Genomic DNA, 21,906 nt, shown 5'->3' on the forward strand with positions numbered 1-21,906 from the left:
GGAGATGATTCTATGACTTTACACCACGTAAATTAATGTCTTATGAAACCACATGTAGGACAGAATCTGCTTGCCTCATCTTTCTTTGGTCTGATGAGAGAGTACTGCAGTGAGGATCTGCAAGTGGAGGGTGCAGCTAGAAAAAGGTCATGAGACTTGTGAAATAAGGGATGTCTAGCTCATAAGAAGTAAACAAGACCCACCTTCCCTATGAGACCCTCAAATAAGGGTCTGAAAGCAGGCAACTGCCCCAGTTCTCTAACTATGCACAGATCCAAACTCATCTCATGCTTGGAAGAGAGACTCCTTGCTCCCAGACTCAGTATCCTGTGCTGCAACCACTTCTCGGTTCCACGATCAGACTTGGCCCTATTACACAGGACAGTAGAAAGGTGGGAACGATGGCCTGTGAGAGACTCCATAAAAGTCTGTGGCACCTGCTGACTGGAATTTTATCTACAGATAACTATTTTTACAACCTTAACTAATAAGCTCAGAGTTGTATGCACATAAAATACAGCCAGGATAATACATACACATGTTTGCATGTGTCCGTGCGCATGTACATATAGTTGGAAAGATAGATTTATGTCAAATGAGCATTCACAGACAAAGATATGTAAAGTTTTGAAAGGCTAGAACAATATGTAGGAAGATTTGTCTTTATTGTTTAAAATTGCTTTATATTCACCTGCACTATTTTAGTTTTCCACTTCAGTATTGCAACATTAAATTATCCCTCAGCTCAGTCCTTAGATTTGACCATTTTATACTCCATATCCACAAATATCAGAGTTGCCACAGCAGTGGCATTTTGATTACAAAGAGCAAGCTTTTTTGTTTGAAGAAGAAATAGTCTGCTAAAGATAAAATACAGTGAATTCTTCTGGGGCTGGACTTTCATCCAGCTGTCCCCAAATGCAATATAAGCATTACAGAAAGCTGTCTGTTCATTGTTACTCTGAATGACTTCTAGTGGTTCTTGAATACCCTTTGGTGTCATCTGACAACATTCTTATCTTTGAAAGGTTTTATTAAGAGCTACATTATATCGTTCCGTTATCAATCACAGCTTGTACAATTCAGATCCTTTTAATCACTTGGAAACTGTTTCAAATGGTTTCTACAGAAATACCTGGAGAGATGGCATGCCGCATAGAACCGCATTTCTAATGCATCTGTTTGCTACTGAATAACAGCCATGCTTCGTCATAAATTCAATTGTCTACCATTATCTTAGGACAGAACCAAACCTTAAAACATTTCAAGAACACAGAGAAAGGATGCCTAGGAAATCATATTACATTAGTGGCAAAAAGACATATAATGCATTTTTCTACATATCTAAGCTACGGCTGACAGTCCTGTGAAATTTTATGTATTTCCACACATGAGAATTAGCACCCTAAGAAGAACAACTGTCAGACCAATTTTGAAGCAGGAAATATTGAAGCCACTTGTATGTCCCTCACATGAAATTGAATCAATACTTAATTATGAAAGAATGCAAGCTCCAACTGACTTCTGTTCCAATATATATTCAAATTTTTTCTGACAAGTGAGCATTTTATATAGGTCTGATCAGCAAAACATCTACCTGTCTTCACCTCTCAGCATTCTTTTCTCTAAATAGGAGAGTAGAACTGTGGTGCTTCTCCATTTGCAAAACACATTATGTGTAAACAGCCAGTAGTGATTATAAAATGTTTAGGTATTATAACAACTGTCTTATATGGAAATGTCTCATATAATTTCATTTTAGGAATTCAGCCACTGTTTTGTTCTGTTACTCTTTTAGGGTCGCATCATAAACGTAGCCATGTGTAGTTAAAGTTCTGTCAAAATACCTGGGCTTTTACACCATAACTTTAAAAGGAAATCTATCTGTAGTTAATGTCCTAGTGTTGGTAACAGACCAAACTCCCTCCCAAATAAAATACATATGGAACAATCTTGCCATGATCAGCTTCAGTGACAGGTCCCCTATCACTGCAAAACTGAGGGATGTTACAAAGCCACAAACTCGGGAGCTATTGTAAACCAATTTCTGAAGGTTTATCTAAGCCACCCAAGACAGCAACACCTGCAGAAACTTAGGACAAGGGTCTCCAGAATACATTTCTAAGTTCTTTTCATCCTTGTGCATTGTTCCCTTTGCCTCTCCTTCCCACCCACCCTCTGATTAAAGCGCTCAGTAATGGACAGCAGCAGAACTACACTCAGCCATGCCAAAGCTGAACATGCCAAAGCTGAGCATGCAAGGAGACAAAGTGACTTGACTTCTCTAGGCTAAAATAGTGCCTGGGTTTAATTTCAGTGAGGAGTAGCATATGACAAGGAACATATTTTTGAGTTGAACAGTGGGAGTTGGTTTACCTTAATACACTTTCGGAAGTGTGCTATCACTATGACAAATATATATCTTCATGAGGACAGCTATGTTAGAAGTGTTACCGATAAGAATCAGAAAGAGCGAAGGAAAAAGCAGTCTTCACAGAACTGATCCTGAATCTGGAAATGCTACATTCAAAATACACAAGCAGATGGCATTTAAATAAATTAGAAGCAAAGAAAAGGAGAATTCATACACAGCAAGGGAGAACACGGAAAGCAAATTTAGCACTATCTAACAGAATTCTCCACAGCATTTTTATTGATTCTTTTAATGGCCCTATACTACTTTAAGAAGACTGACAGTATTGGGGAGGGGTGGGGAAGCATGAAGAGTGACAAGTCACTTCTTTTAATGAAAGTTGTTCAGCTATCTTAGTATTTTCATCTTTATACTGAAAATCGTTGTTTTCCTTAATGCAAGAACGAAGTTGCTTCAGGCATGGTGCTGCAAACATAGCATAATTCATTGTGTTAGGATATCTTTTCAACTAAAATATCCTTAGCAAAAGCAATAAAGGGTGAATACATACATCCCTTTGAATTTCAGGAGCTTACAGAAACTAGCTAGTACAGGTAGAAGGTTTAAAACTAAGCCAGAAGAATCAAGGCAGCAGCGATGGGTTCATTCAGCTCTGTAGTTTTATATTTCTTCACATATTTTGTATGAACAGAAATCCCTGGCCTATTTAAGTCCCACTTTAATGTGCTATAATCTTTTTCAAGACACTGTCATAATCTCTTGAAAGATACTCCTCATGTTCTTTGATGATATATGAAAACGTATCTTCTTTACTTCCGTATCTATGGGGGTTTTTTACAGTACAGAAGTAAGATGGGAAAACCCATTTTATGTAGCTAAATACAGACTTTTAACTATTTCTAATATTTAGGACATTATCAGTAATTGGTTATTAAATATCAGTAAGTGGTTACTTTTTTGTAACTCTCACTGCATCAGTAATGCACAAGTATTATATTTTGGATTTTTTACGAAATAAGAAGATTAATTGTACAGATATTTATTGAAGGAATGGAGGAGGAAGGAGAGGATGTACTTCCCTTATCTTCTTCTTTCTGGGACAAAATATCCACAGTAAAGAAGACTGTTCTTGGTAGGAACAACTACAGAGTTGCCCTGACCTTGGTGTTAAAGTAAGCATGAATAAGGTCAACATTTATATATGTCTGTGTGTGTATTTCAGGATAAATGTCAGAAAATAAAAGCAAATGCAAGTCAGTTTAAGTGAGTCAGTGGATAAAATGCTTTCTCATCAGTTTTGCCTAGCAAAACTTCTCTTTCTCAAAGTTATGTATTTGGTGCCCTCAAATCAGCATCCAATAGAAAACAAACTTTGTCACAATACCATCTGGAGAGCATAACAAACTACCCCGAAGAAGCACAATCTTTCTAAAGCTGAAAACATGGAAAGTTAACAGGAACACTTCTCCAGTGATGAGGGGGGTCGGGGGGGGCAGGGAGGGAGGAGAGGGAGGGGGAAACAAAACCTTGCTTTCCATTCTCATTTCAGTTTAGCAATGATACCAATATGAAAAACAATTAAAATCATACATTCTTAAAAGTTCAAATCAGCATTAAAATGATAGCAGTGTCTCGGTCTTATCTTTTAGTCTTTCTGCATGGAAGTTGTCATTCCAACCATTCAGAGGAAGTCACAGAAGTTACAGATTAGCTTTGAAAGTAAAGCCAAGTATAAAAAAATAAAAAGCCTGAGTGAATTATTCTGGTATTTGATGTGGACAGTACTCCAATCTGCCACTTCTTTCCCCTCCTCCCCCATCAGCCCAATACCTTGATATTACCAAGCTTCACTCTTCAAACAGGAAAGCCTCTGCTTTACATGTAAGACAGAAAAATCAGAAGTCACCACAGTATCCTTGTGTTTTTCCCACACCTTAAACTGTAGGGTTAAATGGAAACAGGAACTTTAGTGAACTGAATTTAAATTATCTTTATTTAAAATTTGTTATATGATTATGAATATGAACCAGACATAACCAAAATTACAGAAAGCCAAGTAAGTCCTTAGTAAACTTCCATGTTTACTCAAATGGCATTATTAGGAGCATGTTACTGTTATTCTGTTAGCTGTGTCTGTGAATATGCAGCCATCTTGAAGGTGCTGTTTACACATTACTCGCTGTAGAAGACTGCATAGGTGGTCTGTATGTTTTGGTAGGTCAACAACAGTCATTTCCCTTTTCCATCAAAAGACAATATACTAGATCAGATTGTATAACACTTCTGTACTCTTTCAGATGTAAATAGTATCAGGTTTTTACCTCATTTTTGAGATAAGAGGCCATTACTTCCGTTTTGGCACTCTAGTTAATTGCTATAGACCAATCACATTACCTACTTTAATTCAAACTAAACACTATAGATACAGGTTTTAAAATGAAATATTTTCTAGTTTAGCACATCCTTCCAGAAGCCAATGTTCCTACACACTGTCCAAGGATTCACACACACCCCTCTTCATGAACACCATCTAAATCTGTCACAGTATCCTCAGTGATATAATTTCTCTTCCTTCCAAACCTTCCTATATTTATTTTTCCGCCATGCAGCTCTGATGTACATATGCTAACCTTCATAGTGCCATACCATGCACAGAAAGTAATTCTCCCAGTATTCTAATGACAATGCCCCTATCCCTCAATAAAAAACACAGTTCCCAAAGGGGGCAAGGCCAAAGCTTTTTCTCTACATATGCTTCTTCAAGACAAAGCTACATTTGCTGGTGTAAAAAGTTTCAGCTGCTGGTCAAAGTCTCTGATAAACCCTCTCAAATGGCATATCTAACAGGTTATTAAACATCTTCAGTAGACTCTCTTAAAAAATATAATTCAAAAACCAGACATGGTCAAGACGACTCTGGCTCCAACAATACTATTTTGCAGCAGAAATCAGTACTACCCTTCAAATATCTGATATTCATAAGTGAACATTTCTGGTCAGGAACAGTATGCTTATGCTAACACAAAGACTAGCAACCCTGGAGAAGACAATCAAGGATGAGAGCTCTGCTCAGGCTGAGTGAAAGGAGCTATAATGAAAACTGCTTTAGCCACGGCTATATAAAAACTATTTTGGATTCATACACTTTTAGGTATTTAACCATCTTGTACCAGGTGAAAGTTCATACAGTCTCCTAGCGATTTCCATAATTTCTGTGGAGTTTCTGTGCCTGGCAAAGATCTTACCCAATTTTATAAATCCTATAGAAAGATTCACCTCATCTTTTAGCCATCTAAATATCAGAGATTAAATTTAAACTAGCCAGATGAGTTTCCTCTCTCTCTAGTCAGCAGAGACACCTCTACTGATACCTCTGCCAAGAATTATTTCTCCTAACTTGTGATAAAATACATCAATTTCTAAAGAATGTATCTCACAAGGTAAATAACTTTGAGTAGACATATTGCTAAAAAACAGTGCACCCCCTTCTACATTGGTACTATCTGCTCAAATGAAAAGCAGTTTAGAAAAAATTCCATTTACATTATTCATTTAAAAGCCAAGATGATTTAGCTTAATAGCCATTAGGATGATGTCGGATTTGGTCAACTTCCTTCTCCTTTGGGCTGACTGAACTGCTACTCGCAATAATGCTACTATCTGAAGACTTGCATTATTTGGGAGATTTGGATTCTATTCATGTTACAATCAGAAGTGGAGGGAAATCACTACATAACGAAAAGAAATCGCTTCACCCAGAAGAGGATAATTTCCACCAGGGCCTATTCATCTTTATTCTGCATAAAGACGCTTTATTCCTGTATGAAACATCTCCTGTCTCCTGCAAACAATATTATACTTGTGGCACCAAGTCAACAGAGGGAGATCAGGTTTGCCTTAAAAAACTTCCAAAACCAATTACAATACTCATAATGAGTTGTGCAATATTAATGACTGGAATTAACTAGCTTACCATTTAAAACAGTTTAGAGCAACACAGAAAGAGCAATTCCTAGGAAAACATTCTTTTTTCATAGAATCATAAATACTTCAGGTTGGAAAGGACCTTAAGATCATCAAGTTCCAACCCCCCTGCCATGGGCAAGGACACCTCATACTAAACCATGTCACCCAAGGCTCTGTCCAACCTGGCCTTGAACACTGCCAGGGGTGGAGCATTCACAACCTCCCTGGGCAACCCATTCCAGTGCCTCACCACCCTCACAGTAAAGAACCTCAATGTGACATCGGGCTCAGCAGCAGGTCTGGTTCTCAGGGTCCCTGGCCAGCTGTGTCAGGGGCCTGAACCAAAACCCCCTTCTGGACTACACCAGTGGGTTTCTTTCCTGTGGCAACCAGGGCAGTTAGGGAGAACAGGCTGTTCTGTGCTCAGGTTTCACCAAGACACAAGTTTGATGTGTGGCTGGAGCAATCAGGCTCAGAAGCTTGGAAGAACTCCAGGTTCTTCAGATTGTTCAAGGCAGCACAGCCTTCCTGACGGCCCAGATGTAGCACATACAGGATGAAATATGCATTTCTGTTGTGTTTATAAAGTTGAGAACCTTTAAACCTTGTTTACAAAACCAACAAAGACTGGTTGCTCTCTATCAGCCTTCTGCCTCTGGGTAGCCTTAACTAGCAGTTAATTTGCGCACTGGGCTCACTCAAATGTCCTATGAACTTAAAACAGAGCACCATTGTCAGCATTTAAGGCTACGCTCCAACCATGCATTCTATGGTCCTGCACCTGGGCTGGGGCAATCCCAAGCACAAATGCAGGCTGGCCAGAGACTGGATTAAGAGCAGCCATGAGGAAAAGGTCTTGGGGGTGCTGGTTAACAAGAATCACAGAATCATAGAATGGTTATGGTTAGAAATTACATTAAGATCACAGAATCATAGAATACTGAGGGTTGGAAAGGACCTTACGAATATCTAGCTACAACTCTGCTGCCATGGGCAGGGACACCACACACTAGACCATATCGTAGAATAGTTAGGGTTGGAAAGGACCTTAAGATCATCAAGTTCCAGCTCCCCTGCCATGGGCAGGGACATCTCACACTAAACCATGTCACCCAAGGTTCTGCCCAACCTGGCCTTGAACACTGCCAGGGATGGAGCATTCACAACCTCCCATTCCAGTGCCTCACCACCCTAACAGGAAAGAATTTCCTCCTTATATCCAACCTAAACTTCCCCTGTTTACGTTTAAACCCATTACCCCTTGTCCTATCACTACAGTCCCTAATGAAGAGTCCCTCCCCAGCATCCCTATAGGTCCCCTTCAGATACTGGAAGGCTGCTATGAGGTCTCGATGCAGCCTCCTCTACTCCAGGCTGAACAGCCCCAACTTTCTCAGCCTATCTTCATACGGGAGGTGCTCCAGTCTCCTGATCATCCTCGTGGTCCTCCTCTGGACTTGTTTTAACAGTTCCATGTCCTTTTTATGTTGAGGACACCAGAACTGCACACAATACTCCAGGTGAGGTCTCAGGAGAGCAGTGTAGAAGGGCAGGATCACCTCCTTCAACCTGCTGGTCACGGCTCCTTTTGATGCAGCCCAGGATACGGTTGGCTTTCCGGGCTGCAAGCGCACACTGAAGCCGGCTCATGTTCTTTTTCTCACCCACCAGCACCCCCAAGTCCTTCTCTGCAGGGCTGCTCTGAATCTCTTCTCTGCCCAACCTGTAGCTGTGCCTGGGATTGCTCCGACCCAGGTGTAGGACCTTGCACTTGGCATAGTTAAACTTCATGAAGTTGGCATCAGCCCACCTCACAAGTGTGTCAAGGTCCCTCTGGATGGCATTCCTTCCCTCCAGCGCATCAACCGAACCACACAGCTTGGTGTCATCGGCAAACTTGCTGAGGGCGCACTCAATCCCACTGTCTGTGTCAGCGACAAAGATGTTGAACAAGACCGGTCCCAACACCGATCCTTGTGGGACACCTCTTGCTACTGGTCTCCAGCTGGACATTGAGCCATTGACCACAACTCTTTGCATGCAGCCAGCCAGCCAGTTCTTTATCCACTGGGTGGTCCATCCATCAAATTGATGTCTCTCCAATTTAGAGACAAGGATGTCATGTGGGACAGTGTCGAACACTTTGCACAAGTCCAGGTAGATGATGTCAGCTGCTCTGCTCCTGTCCATCAGTTCTGTAGCCCCATCATAGAAGGCCACCAAATTGGTGTTCTTCTTAACATCATAGTGTGGACTGATTTCCTATGCAGTTTGTTTCAGTTTAGTAACTCACAGTTCCTTTTCATATTTCAAAGCATTGTTCTAAGAAAAAAACACTGCTTTTTCCTATGGCTGGAGCTGGAATTTTTCCCCCTGGAGCCCTGACCAGTTGCTGTTTTGAAATACCCACAACTCAGAAGTTTAAAAAGGGAAAAAAGAAACCAAAAAAAAAAAAACCCAAAACCAAAAAAAAAAAAAAACAACAACAAAAAAAACAGTCTCAAAACAAAGGCTTCAAAGGTCAGGGTAAAAGTGACATAGTTCATTCCGTGCAGGAATGCTCTGTATCAACAAATAGTCCCCTGTGCAGAGGCATTATGCTTGTTTCAAGTAGCTGGCCAAAGAAAACAGTAGGTTTCTGTTCTGATGCGTAAACATGGGTGACAGCCTCAGTTGAGATGCTCAGAATTGTTAAAAACATGTGGAACTGTCACGTATGGACCAGCCTTAGCCCAACAGGATCTCATCCAGAGGCCAGCAGGAGCAGCAGCTAAGGCTTTTCATGATACACAACGGCATTTAAACAGTACCAGTTAATTGTGTTTAGGAGCATGAATCAAGTCCTTAGCGCCTCCTCTCCCACTCTTCCTCGTTCCAGAAGTCATATATCCCAGTCCCAGAGCATCTCCCTTCCTACACTCCTTTTTCTCGATTCAGAAGACCATACAACTAAAAACTCCTTCAGACTTTACAGAGTTGAATGTTCCTTCTCTTCTGCAGGGTTGTAATGGATTCTCTCTCAGTGGAAGAGACTGGACATCTTTCAGAAAGACCGTGTACACTTCAGACAGATGCTACAGCTATGTAGTGTTCATCAGAACACTACAAAATTCTGCAAGCCTTTCCATTCTGGAGGTCAGATGAGGTTGGCATTTCTGAAATTTTCAGGTTGGGGACCTCTTAATCAAGAGGCAACCAAGCTGACAGCCATTTTCAACTACTGTAATAACAAGACCAGAAAAGTAGTAATTATTGAAGGAAGAGGTCACCTTGGTAGGGAGAAAGACAAAGTATGAGGGCAGGAATTGTGAAACTTACAGCAGAAGTAAAGCAAAGAATGCAGCCAACAACATGGAGGTTCATCCTAGAAGGAGAAGCAGAGACAGGAGGAAGGACATTGAAGGAGAAGCAATAAAGCAGTAGCAGTAAAAAGAATGCTGATGAAGATGATGGAGGATCAAGCAGGGCAGAAGTCACTATTGCAATGAACAGGTTAAGAACACGTCAAAGAGTCAAGCTAATAGTAAAGCAATTAAATCAAAATTAACAGTTCACCACTAGTACTCACAGCAAATCACATGACCAGCCTTACAACAGCATCCAAACATTTTTATTCTGGGCCTTCAATGGCTCACACAGCAACAGGCAGCAGCAGCATCTCTCACCAAAATATTCACTGTCAACAGTCAGGGAACAGAGCAGAGGTACACCAGTTTCCTTTGAAAATCACAGCAGTTCCCTGTTGAACTTTTACTTTAAATGGCTGATCCATTTTTCACATTACAAGAGAGTTTAAATTCTTCAGTGACTTTAAAGCCTGAAACCCGTTCTCCAGAAATACTCAAAGAGCAAATGTTAATGGTCCAACCTTGTCTTCTTTTGTGCAGCATGTTCACTAAATCCCTTCAAAAATCATCTTCTGAGCCTTTGCATTCATAACTTTAAAGTGGTTTTGCTGCATAATGAAAACTGGACCATACAATTTTTGCATGAACCAGGTAATTAGTACCCTGAACATACCTGGAATAAAAAAAAAGCCCTACATAAAATATATCAGATGTAACTCCATCAAGATATATTTAACACCATAGTGCTCACACAAATTGCAGTATTTATAAATTAAATATTGACTCATATCCACTGACCTCAAGACAAAACAAGAAGCAGATTTACTTTCACCCAGCCTTTCTGCAACATACACTATGTCCCAAAGTGGATTCTCCAGCTCTTCATATTTCCACCTTTCAGGACACTTTCAGTGGGGAATTGAAAGCCTTCCAAGAAGCCCAAATTCTTTCCAAGCTTATTCACAGCTTTTCATCACTAAACATCTCCTTCCCAGGTCTGCATATGGTTAAAGTTTAATGGCACAGATGACAAATTAATCTCAGGGGTTAATAAAACATTTTTTTTCTCTTACCTGTGCAGCTCCAGTGGAAGACTGCCCATATAAGACTCAAACTATCTCCAGGAAGATCTCTCCACTGAGGAATAAGGAACCTAAGGCAATCAGCACTAATTTAGATATGCCAGTTAAGTGCAAAAGTTGAATGAATCCAAGTGAAGTGCCTTTGAGTTAGGCACTGTGTGTCTAACCCTTGAGACAACCAAGTTCATTTACACAATCCACAGTGGTTATGCTGATTATGTGGATGTGTATATACAGTACTCAGTATAAAACAAATTTAGTTGTAAAAACAGTTTTACAAGAAGCAATAAACACATCCTGCTAACGCCGTGATACTGCAATGCTGTTAAGGGGAAGAAACAAGGCCCAAAATTCTTCACACAAGTGGCTTATTTATGCATCACACATGAAGTTTTGTCAGTCTTTCATAACTGGAGCCCTATAAAGTTTCTTATTCCAGTAGCTGAAGTAGTCTGGAAATGAGGCTTTGTGGCGCTTTAGTAGAAACACTTGAGAAACTGGAAGATTGTGAACATATGGATAACCCTGCCAGCTCAGACAAAAAGACTGCCTAGCTCAGTATTAACCTATCCAACAACAGCCACAGGCAGATGTTCAGGAAAGAGGAAGACCAGGGAAGTATGACTAGCACTCTTGAGTAATTCCCAGCTTCTGTTTTCACACCATACCATTTCTTTCCACAGAGCCTTTCTCCACGTACTTGTCCACGCCTCTCTTTGGACCTCTAGAATCTTTTTGCATCTACAACCTCTTTTAACACAGAACTTCACAAATCACCACCTGCTGCAGTAACTGATCTTTTTCTTTTCTCTGTACCTGTCTCCTGCTAACCTCACTGGGCTGACTTGGAGTCTTGGTTGTAAAACGCAGTCAGATCCTCCACCCCAAATTATTCACAACTTCAGAGTCACAACTGTCCATGTGTAGAGAGTACCTCCTTAGCTAATCATTCCCTAAAGGGAGATTATTTCAGATCCTCATAAAAAAAAGCTCAATGCATACAAAGGATTCTTTTGTGTGTGCTGCAAAATGGATTAAAAATAAACATGTGATACAAATACAGAAATATATTTTATATTCAACAGCCAAAGAAACACAATTAAAAAACCTACTGCGTATCTTTTTAGAATTAAATAAATCCCAATGCTTTATCCAAGCCTCATTTTAACTAGTGTTTATAATGATATAGTCTTGGAAAGAATCGGGGGGGGGGGGGGGGGGGGGGGGTGTTAAGACCCTATTTTTCAGAAATGAAATTCATACAAAAATTATTACTTTAAAAACCTACACAGGCATGTTCTAATTCAGAGTACAATTAGGAAAAAAACCTCTCTACAAGCTTAGTAGAACTTTTAACTGTGGAAACCGGTTATTCAAATGAGAAAAATCCCCAATTCCCATTCATTATCAGAATTCACATCAACTGGCAAACAAATCTCCTGTTCCAGTGCATTCAGAAGTCAGTACAGGCCATATAAGACCTACAAAATTTTAGTCATGGGGTGACAAAAAAGTTCCTCCAACTCGTCCATGGCTCCCAATAGTAACAAAGGCTGCCAAGAAGTCAGAGAAGCCCACAGCTGGCAGCAGCAACCATAGACATCTGACTGCATGGAAGTACAGTAAAAAAGCCTAGGGAAAGCCTAGTAGTCAAGAGCATCAGGAGAAAGTGGCTCCTACAGAGAACAGTAGATGAGTCATTACAAACTTAGATGAAGAGCACCAGTTTCAAATTCCAAGGATCTTTGGAAAGGGACCTCAATGACATAAGAAGTGAACAAATGAGTACAGGTCCCTCTGATATAGCAATACATCCAAAAAGCCTAACTGTCCTCAGATATTCCTACCATATAGAGTTCAAATGGAAGACCACACATGATGGAAGTGCTTCATCAAAGGTTGCAGGTCCCTACACACACCCCAGAATACAGCACTGACACTAACAACATATTGCTCAGGTAGCTGATAGTAACTGTGTAGCACCTGCATAGTAAACTGATCAGTAATTCAATAACAGAATTACTTTGGAAAATATAAATTGTGTTTTCAATCAAATTACATTTGTTTAAGTTCACTCTTATTAGAGCTGGACAATACATGAAACAAGACTTTCCATTTTTTAAAACATCTCCTTTTGAAATGGAACATTTTCTACAATCTGAAGCTGCCATTAAAAAGCTTTTTAAACTGCATTCTTCAATTTTCACTCCAACCTGAAGATACTTCACATTTCATTTATAAATCAAATGAAAAATTCCTAAAATGTCCCACAGAATCATTCTGACTTTTCTTAAAACCTAAATGAAGTATGCAATCCTTTGCAGCAGTGACAGCAGCGTATCAAGTGACAGTCACAAGCCTTCAGAGAGCACAGTTGCGTTCTCAGTATCAACACATCCTCCCGATACACACGCCTTCCCCTGCTGTAGCTAATGCTGTTTTGTCTCCTCCTTTAGAAAAGTCTTCAATACTAGTGCAAAATCACTGTCATAAAAAGACTGCAGTGTTTTCATTTTTAGTCCTTTTATTCACCCATAAGACTATGGTCCCTAACCTTCCATTTTCCAGCAAAAAAAAAAGTAATAATACAGAACTCCTTCGGGTTAAAGACACTAGAACACACTTAAATGTAGCAATCTTAATGTCTGCCTGAGCTGGGAACAAATACACTTAAGTTCATAAGCAATATTTTCAAAAATCTTTACATCACTGAGAGCTATGAATTTTTCCTTGTTATACTTACATCAAATGAATTTAACCTTTCCATCGTATATACAAAACCTCACAAACTGTTTTCTACAGTATCACTACAGAATAGCTAAAGTTTTACAGCAGTATTTCATTTTAGCTCAACAACTGTGCTACAAATACTTGATGAAAATACACGATTTTACTTGAGACTATTCCACTTGTTCTGTTACAAGGAGATCTAAACTGGAACATACTAATTTCCAATATTTTTAAAAGATATAATGATAACACAATTTGCAATTGTGAAAGATAATTCTGAAGCAGATAAAGTCCCTACTGCCTGCTGCTACCTGGCATCCTCAGTAAACTACCTGAGGATGATGCTCATCCTTCATATTCAACAGAAAGGTTTTGATTATTTTTTTTCTTCTAAATTTTTGGCATCTTTAAGTCTCTAACTTCCTTTATGAAATCATCATTACATAGCTGAAGCCAGTCATGGAAGGATACATAGAAAGCCTGATGCACATGCCATGTTTAACCCACCTGCATATTTCCCTAGCAGAACACTGCCTGTAAACCATCATTCAAAGACAACAAGAAACAAATGCCACAACATACTTATAAAAAATTCATGCGACACCCTGATCTAGCAGTATCAATTACGGTGTCTATCTCCTACACTGTTAGTTGTAAGACTAATAAAGCTACTCGGCAGGCAAGGGATTTAATGAAATAGACCCCGAGTTCCTGGGAGGATCACCTGTGGTTCCAACTCTAGCACTTCTGATCAAATACAAGCTCTCTTCCTGCTGCTGAGCAATAGGATTTTCTGGATCTTGATCAAACATGTTCCAAAGGAGGGAGGGTGTAATAATACAGTATAAAGTATTCAAGCGTGTAGGAGAGCAATCGATTGTGGTGACAGAGAAGATGAGAAGAAACTATTTAAAAAATAATAGAAATTGACAGCTTTTACATTCTGGTCACTTGAGCAGCAAAACAAGTTCACAGCGATTTTTTTCAATAAGCAACGATAGAAGTCAGCATATGCATTAATCAGAATTAAAAGACCCCATAAGCCAGCATAAAACAAAAAATACAGCCTTGCACTGTTACAGGTTTCCAGTTTCCACAAATATTTTCAATTCTGCTCCATATCAAAGGCTGAGACACCAAGATATAAATACTAAAGAACAAACGTTCCCTAATAGCTATCTAATGAAAGTACAGACCAAAATAAACTGCATTAAACAAACAAACAAAAAAAACAACCCACTTATCAGTGACAGCGCTCAAGCTCTCTTCCCACTGCCTAACACATTTAAGTACTGTCCGTTTCCTGCTCCTTTCAGTTCAAGGCTGCAGACAGGACAATTTGGCATCCCTTCCTCTGCAAGGAAGGGATGAAAAGTTCCAGACTTATTGATCCTTCTAAATTAACCCAAACATTCCTTACCTCAAAAGCTAGTACGTTCCGGTCTTAAATTCCATTTAAAAAAGCTGACTTAATCTCCCACCTATGGGTGAACTACATGTTCTAATTGAAATCTTACCTAATTTTGGCAGGGAATATGGCACTTTAAAATAATCTTCATAAAATTCAATGAGTCTCCTTGTAATATTTAGAGCATAGTCCCCTGATCCTCTTCGGATTGCATCAGGCCTTGCATATAACCGTACCTGTTAAAAAACAAAGCAAAAAACTGATCATTTCAGCATCTAAATTTTAAAGCTCTTCTACCTACAGAGTTGAACTATTCTAAGGTTCTTGTGAGGCGGCAGGATTATTCTCTTAAAGCCAAATGTAATTGATGTACATTTGTCAAAGCACGTAGCTGAGAAACCGAACTTCCACAATTAAGGTTATAAAGTTGAGAAGTCACAGTCTCCTACTTGTTTGTGTTGCCAAATAAAAGACTTAACACTCCTTGCATCAAAATAAATATTCAAAGAAAACACTTACATGTGTTTGCTAGAGATATGACGGGAGAGTGGATTAGTTATAATGGTTCTCTGCCTACACCGAATGTAGGCAGGATGCGGTGGCTCAGTAGGGGAGAAGTTCACGGTTTGTTAAAGGCATATTATATCAAGCCCTGAAAGTACTAGTAGACTGTGGAGAGACAACAAAATCATTCTCTTTTCTTTTCTCTGGCAGTGACAAGGTTACCCTTGATGAGCTATGGAAGACTGCAAAAACAACCATTTATAAGCTCATTCATGTACACAAACAATTAACATTCCTGCAACCTCCATGACTGCTTCAGGCCTCTGTTTTCAGAAAGCAGTAAATTAAAGCTGTTTATACAACCCACAGACTGCTGTGTTCAGTATAAAACAGCTCACACGTCTGACTACGTGGAGCACCCAAGTGAACAGAACTCACCTTCATAATTCAGCACCCAAGTGTGACCTTGATTAAGAAGGCAGCAGAAAGCACTGCCAGGTTATTCACTATTCCCTCTCCTTACAGTCCTTGATGCTTTCGTAGGGCAAGGATGACATAAAGCTGAGAACTGTCAACCAAGAAAGGAATAGAAAGGAAAGCCACTTTTTTTATGAGCCCTCCTGATAAGCTGTCTGATGAAAGCAGTGTGTGCGTTGTCTCTAGTGGCTGTGGCAGAAGGTCTCTCCCTGCAGTACATAATGACCCGATACAAAAGAGACTCTACTAAATGTCAGTCCTATAATAATATCTGACTTGCTAATACTTTCTGTGGTAGGATTAAATCCCAGCCACGATCCTGAGGAAAGCAGCAGGGCAGAAATCAGAAAATATCAATGCAAACATGAAGGAGAAATAACAGTTTTGAAATATTTCTAAATGCGCTATTCTGGACCAAGAAAAGCCAATGGGATTTTCAGCTTCAGTGGAAGCATTACCAAGTATTGCTTTACTGCTCTTTTCCTGAACCAGTTCAGTTATCCGAGTGGAAACCAGATATCAAATCTCAGCATACTGTACCAGTCAATTCTGTTCTAACGCACTTTGTTTTCAGTATGCAGACACATTATTCTGCTTTGTTACTATGTCCATCTTTATATTTTTATCTTTGTGTAATATTAGACTCAGTGCATAATCAACCACACAGTTATCATCTGTAATGTAAAAAAGACAACAGTGTAACCTAATGAGACATGTAATAAAGCAGACTTCTCATAATCACCACCTGAAAGCATATAAACCATTGTCTGAATATCTTCAAGTCACTAACTTTGTTTATTGCTTCCTCCCAAAGTAAACAGTGACACGTACATTAAATGTTCCCTTACCTGCTAAACTAAATATATATTTTTAACAAGGTAGATATTAACCACAGAGATCCTAATTCAAACATTTCAAAACCTTTAGTTTATGAAAGTATGGTAAGAATCACAATTAGATTTGTGATGAACACTGTTTTGTATCATTAAACCTTTATACACAATTTTGCATAATTGCTTTACTGGCACAGTTGACTGTATCAGCAAATTAGGAAAAACAAGTCAGCCAACCAAGTATGCAAAAAATCATTCAATTTGACAGTGGCCAAATGTGTCCATAATAAGAAATAGGACAACAGAAGGGAAGAAAAAAAACAGGCACATATAAGAAAAAACAAGGGGTTCAACTTGCTGCATTACAACGTGTGTCTTCTGGCAAATGCAGAAAGGAATTTAATGGTGTCTGAGATGGAGCTCAGGCACCAAAGCTCAAAAACCGCATTGCTGCAAAGTTTAATTTGCCACCTGCCTAAGGCTGAATATAGTTTTACCTTGCCTGTAAAGTTTCTCTGGGTGCCTTTCTGCCTACCCAGAACAGCTCCAGAATGCCAGGGCTCCATGGCTTACATCAAGGTCACCCCTGAGCTGGAACACAGTTCAGAAATTACCCATGCCTTTGCCCAGGTCTCTCAAGGGTTTTGAGGCAACTGGCATTGCTGAAGCATGCCAGCCATGCTCAAATGCTGGATCTGCTTCTGTCTGGAGCCAAATAACCACTGAATATGCAGTATATGGAGGCACCTTCACAGACCTACCACTGGTCTGAGAAAATTCCCTCTTAGATAGCAGAGGGCTACCGCAGGGGTCAGTGACACCCTGCTACCTGGCTGGCTGTTTTGGATGACACCTTCTTAGGTGTCATTCACAGTGTAAGGAACTTGGTCCAGTGTTAAGTTGAAAGACTGGCACCTATCTAAGCTTGAAATTGAAGCCCTTAACTTTCACACACCAATGCCTTTTAATGTCTATGGGCTCATCTTGACCATGTCTTACCTCCAAATCCATAAAATGGGAACTATATTATTTCCTTAGCTTATACAAAGATTCTGACTGTTAAGTAATAAAGACTGTAAAGTTTTCAGATGCTGCTCCAAAGAGGATCTTAAGTAAATAAAACAGAATTAAGATTCAGACATAAGATTTGTTTAGCATTTTCTTCTGTTCGTTTATTGCTCTCATTTCAAAAGGCAGATAGGCTGTGTAGCTTATAACAATGTTGGACTGAACAATAATGCATAATTGCTATATGCTTTCCCACGGGTTGTTTGCTTGCTATACTAAGAATTTGATTTTGTATTAATTTAAGTAAGGGGTCAGATCTCAACAAAAATAAAAGCAGTATGTGTTATCCTACAAACGATAAATAGGTTTCTAGCTCAGGTGGGTAATTCATCACTCACTGCAGCGGCACCTACTGCCCTGCAATGTTAGAGGAGCTCTTTTTCCATAATCTTTGCAAGAATAGGTTAATCTATTATTTTCATGTAAGAAAGTGGAGAACAAAGAGAGGCTGAGACTAATTCTGGGTATCTGTCTTGACATCTCTCAATGTTAAGTATACTTAAGAGCTTTATTGCACACACTTAAAGCACTGCTCACATTGGATCTTACTGCAGTGGTGAACATTTTGTACAGCTTTGAGTCTGGTCACAGGTGCCTTAGTTTGAGTATTAAGAAAATTAGTAGCACACAACTGATGATTAAATGAGACTGTCAGTTTATCCGATTTGCTCAGGACTTCATAGCAACTCTGGTGGCAGAGGCAAGGAGGAAATTCAAATATGGCATTCAGCCTCGTGGTCACCTGAAAGCCTGCACCAAGCACCTTCCACATTTGGGAATTAATAAGGTAAGGGCTGTTCAGACAGTAGGCATATCCACAGCATACTGATGTTGACCTGATTCAGCATAGGTCCCTGCATCTAAATGACAAAGATACCAGAAAAAATGCTATGAGGCCATATTAGTAATGACACTGTCATAGCAACTATGTGACAAAATTTCACAGTCAACCTAAATTATGTTTTTTTTTTCTTAATTCCTTTGCACCCACATTTGCAACGTTCTGACTAACAAGACAAAAAAAAAAAAAAATCCAAATCTCTCATTTCTCTCTCAAATGGAACGAGACTGATGGTCTCCTTCCTACCACAAGTCTGAGTAACTAGGTTTGTACCTGAGGCCCTACAACCCAGAGCTCCCTTTCAGTGTTTGTAAGATGATGTTTTCCTATCAACCATCATGACAGGACAAGAGGTAATGGATTCAAACTTAAACAGGGGAGATTGAGGTTGGATATAAGGAGGAAATTCTTTACTGTGAGACTGCCCAAAGAAGTGGTAAATGTCCATTCCTGGCAGTGTTCAAGGCCAGGCTGGACAAGGCTTTGAGCAACCTGGTCTAGTGGAAGGTGTCCCTGACCATGGCAGGGGGGTGGAACTAGATGACCTTAAGGTCCTTTCCAACCCAAACTAGTCTATGATTCTGATTCTTTGATTCTATACCTCACAGCTGCTGATAGAGGAGGCCAGACACACTTTGCTAAAAACCATTTTCACTTTTGTTTACAAGAAGCAAGAAGTTATTAAAGATCCTAAATAACATTGCTGCGATGTATATTTTCTCATTCTTTTCTAAAGCGAGAAAAAACATGAGTAGCTTCCCTTTGACTTCTTTCCAGAAGCCCTGGGCTGTTTTCATTAGAACTTTAAATCAAGATAATACAATAGCCACACTCAGATACCAACACAGAAAAATCATGCTGAAGGATCAATTTAAAAATATTAGTAACCTAACTCAAGTAGTTCTTAGAATGACTGTAGCACTATTATCAGGTAAAATACTAAAACATTTCTGAAAGTTGTAGGGTAAATTCCGTGTCTTTATCTGTTGTAAGTGACCAATAGTTTACTTCTTTATAGTTAGTGAAAAGCATTTGCTACACAAAAAGTGTACTTTCACAAGGAATTTGCACATATTACAGCATCTTCTGTAGTCTGTCAATATTTCAGTATTTGTTACATAAAATAAGTAAAAGCAATTTAAAAATATTTGTAAAACCAGGTCACCAGAACAGATGAGTGTAATAGTAAATGAAGAGCTGCTTCCTGTACTGAGCGACAGTTGTGATATACACTGAGAAATGCGCAACAGATTTAGAACAAATCACATTTAAAGTCAGGTTATTAACTGCTGTGCCTGAGGAAAATTTTCTTGTCTACAGCAGGTAAAAATTATCCATCAAAAAGAAAGCACTTAAAAAGGGAAAAAAAGAGGTTTTCTTATTACTTCAGAGTGTTTCAAAAAAATGTGAATTAGTAACTATATACAAGGTACAATGGGTGAATACTGACAAGTACAGACTGTAAATAACAATGAACATCTTAATTTCTGGTGAATAGTATGTTCACTGAAAATGTTTCACTGTACCAAAGACTAGTGATAATTTCAGCACATAATAGAGGAATGGGTTCAGAAGTTGAACTGTTCTGACATATTGAAAAAATTATTCTTTTTGTTTGTTTGTTTGTTTCATTTGGGCTTTTTCCCATTAAAATTGAAAGGGGGAGGGGGAAGATATGAAGGATGAAGAATGGCAAGGAAAAACCTGCAGTCATGTTTTTACATTCTGTAAAATATTTCAGGTCAAACTGAAGGCTTTGATCAGTTCTGCTTTGCAGGTAGGAGGAATATGGAATATATTCATCATTTTTACCATGGAAATAAAAAGTAAAAATCCATTATTTACACATGTCTTATTCCAAAAAGACTGTTGTCAAACCTTTTTCTTCTGCAGGAATTCACCAAAGATGAAGACCAGAGAGAACCACAGTATGTTCTCCCTCTGGCACTAGAGGAAGACACGAATCACCTTTGCTGGAAGTGCCACAAGCCAGCTATCCTGCTTCCCCAGGGAACTGAGGAGGCTGACAGCCTGGCAGAAATCAGGATGTTGCAGTAAGAGGCTTGCAAGCCTGAAGGGTGCCATACACCAAAGCCCACCTGTTACTATAGAATTTAAATAAGCACTTTTACATTTGAAGCCTGCTCTTGAAGACATTATTCTCTATGCCACCTTCTATTTTATGTGCGCACTCCCTTTGAAACCTTTGTTCTTAGAGTGGTGTCATTTTTGTAGGGGAACATCACCTTGCTTGATATCAAGACATATTTTTATTCTTTTATTTATTGTAACAGTAAAGTTTATTGATCATGAGAGTCCTATGTAATAGTCTGCATTCATTCTGCAAGAAAATTGAGTTCTTTAAATGTTTAGCCATCTTTTCCATGTTTTAAGACCACACCAATTGCCATCACTACCTTCCATGATGCCCTGGGGGGAATCACAGCTAACTGGATGAGAAATACTGCCTCAAAGGAATAAAGTGCACCTCTGCTTTAGCAAGGCAAGGCTTGTGAGAGCAGATGGCTTACTGGGCTCTAACAGCCTGACACAACATCCTCTGACTTCAATTGAATGACTCCTGTTAACTACAGAAGCTTTGAATTATGCTTTCAGAAGAGACATGACCAATTCAGCCCCTGCACTAGGGACACTTTTGCCAAGGCAACCTTCACTAACAGGATCTGCCATGTCCACAGTCCATGTTTTTAGATCACTAATGTAGTCTCTGTTAGGCGGTGCACAGGAAAAAAAGGGGAAAAAAAATAGTCCTTTAAATGGCAATACTCTCATCATGATCACTGATAGTTCCAATCATCAGAAGCAGGATCACTGACTGAATTTTACATTTATATTTCATGTGCTGTAAGGAAAACAGCTCTCTGCATCTTGAAAACATCCTGATGCAGAGTTCACACAGCAGTAACCATTGCTATATCTCCACCACAGCATCAGGTACAAGAAGTCCAGCTTTTTTGCTGACAAGGGGAGAAAATGCATCTATAATCCAAGCCCTTGGTTCACACCATCTGATACTGTAGACAGTGACTACACAAACATGTGACTACACAAAACCACCTGCAAAGGTGACCCCATTCATGGACAGCTTTTGCCCAGCCCTGAATGCTGTCACATCACGCATGCCTGTGGGACCACAAGAGAGCTGAAACTCTTTCTTCTTTATTTTGGCACTATTACAGGATCTTCCCAAGCAAATGGAGCTAGTGTTCCAAGGACAGCATCTAAGTATCTTGCTACTGCCTAGATTTCCTCTAC

At 39.4% G+C, this 21,906-nt stretch overlaps 1 protein-coding gene across 1 annotated transcript in view; it reads right to left on the bottom strand.

The window, feature by feature from the left end:
• Positions 1 to 21,906, bottom strand: part of TRHDE (thyrotropin releasing hormone degrading enzyme) — a 213,640-nt gene that overhangs the window by 160,400 nt on the left and 31,334 nt on the right. The window contains exon 3 of the mRNA XM_057429460.1: positions 15,017 to 15,143. Coding sequence (XP_057285443.1) covers positions 15,017 to 15,143 — 127 coding nt within the window. The remainder of the gene's footprint in view (positions 1 to 15,016; positions 15,144 to 21,906) is intronic.

This window comes from Pezoporus wallicus, unplaced genomic scaffold (assembly GCF_028554395.1).
Source record: "Pezoporus wallicus isolate ANWC-B61680 ecotype Strahan unplaced genomic scaffold, APGP_CSIRO_Pwel_v1 contig_5069, whole genome shotgun sequence".
NCBI classification, from domain to species: Eukaryota; Metazoa; Chordata; class Aves; order Psittaciformes; family Psittacidae; genus Pezoporus; species Pezoporus wallicus.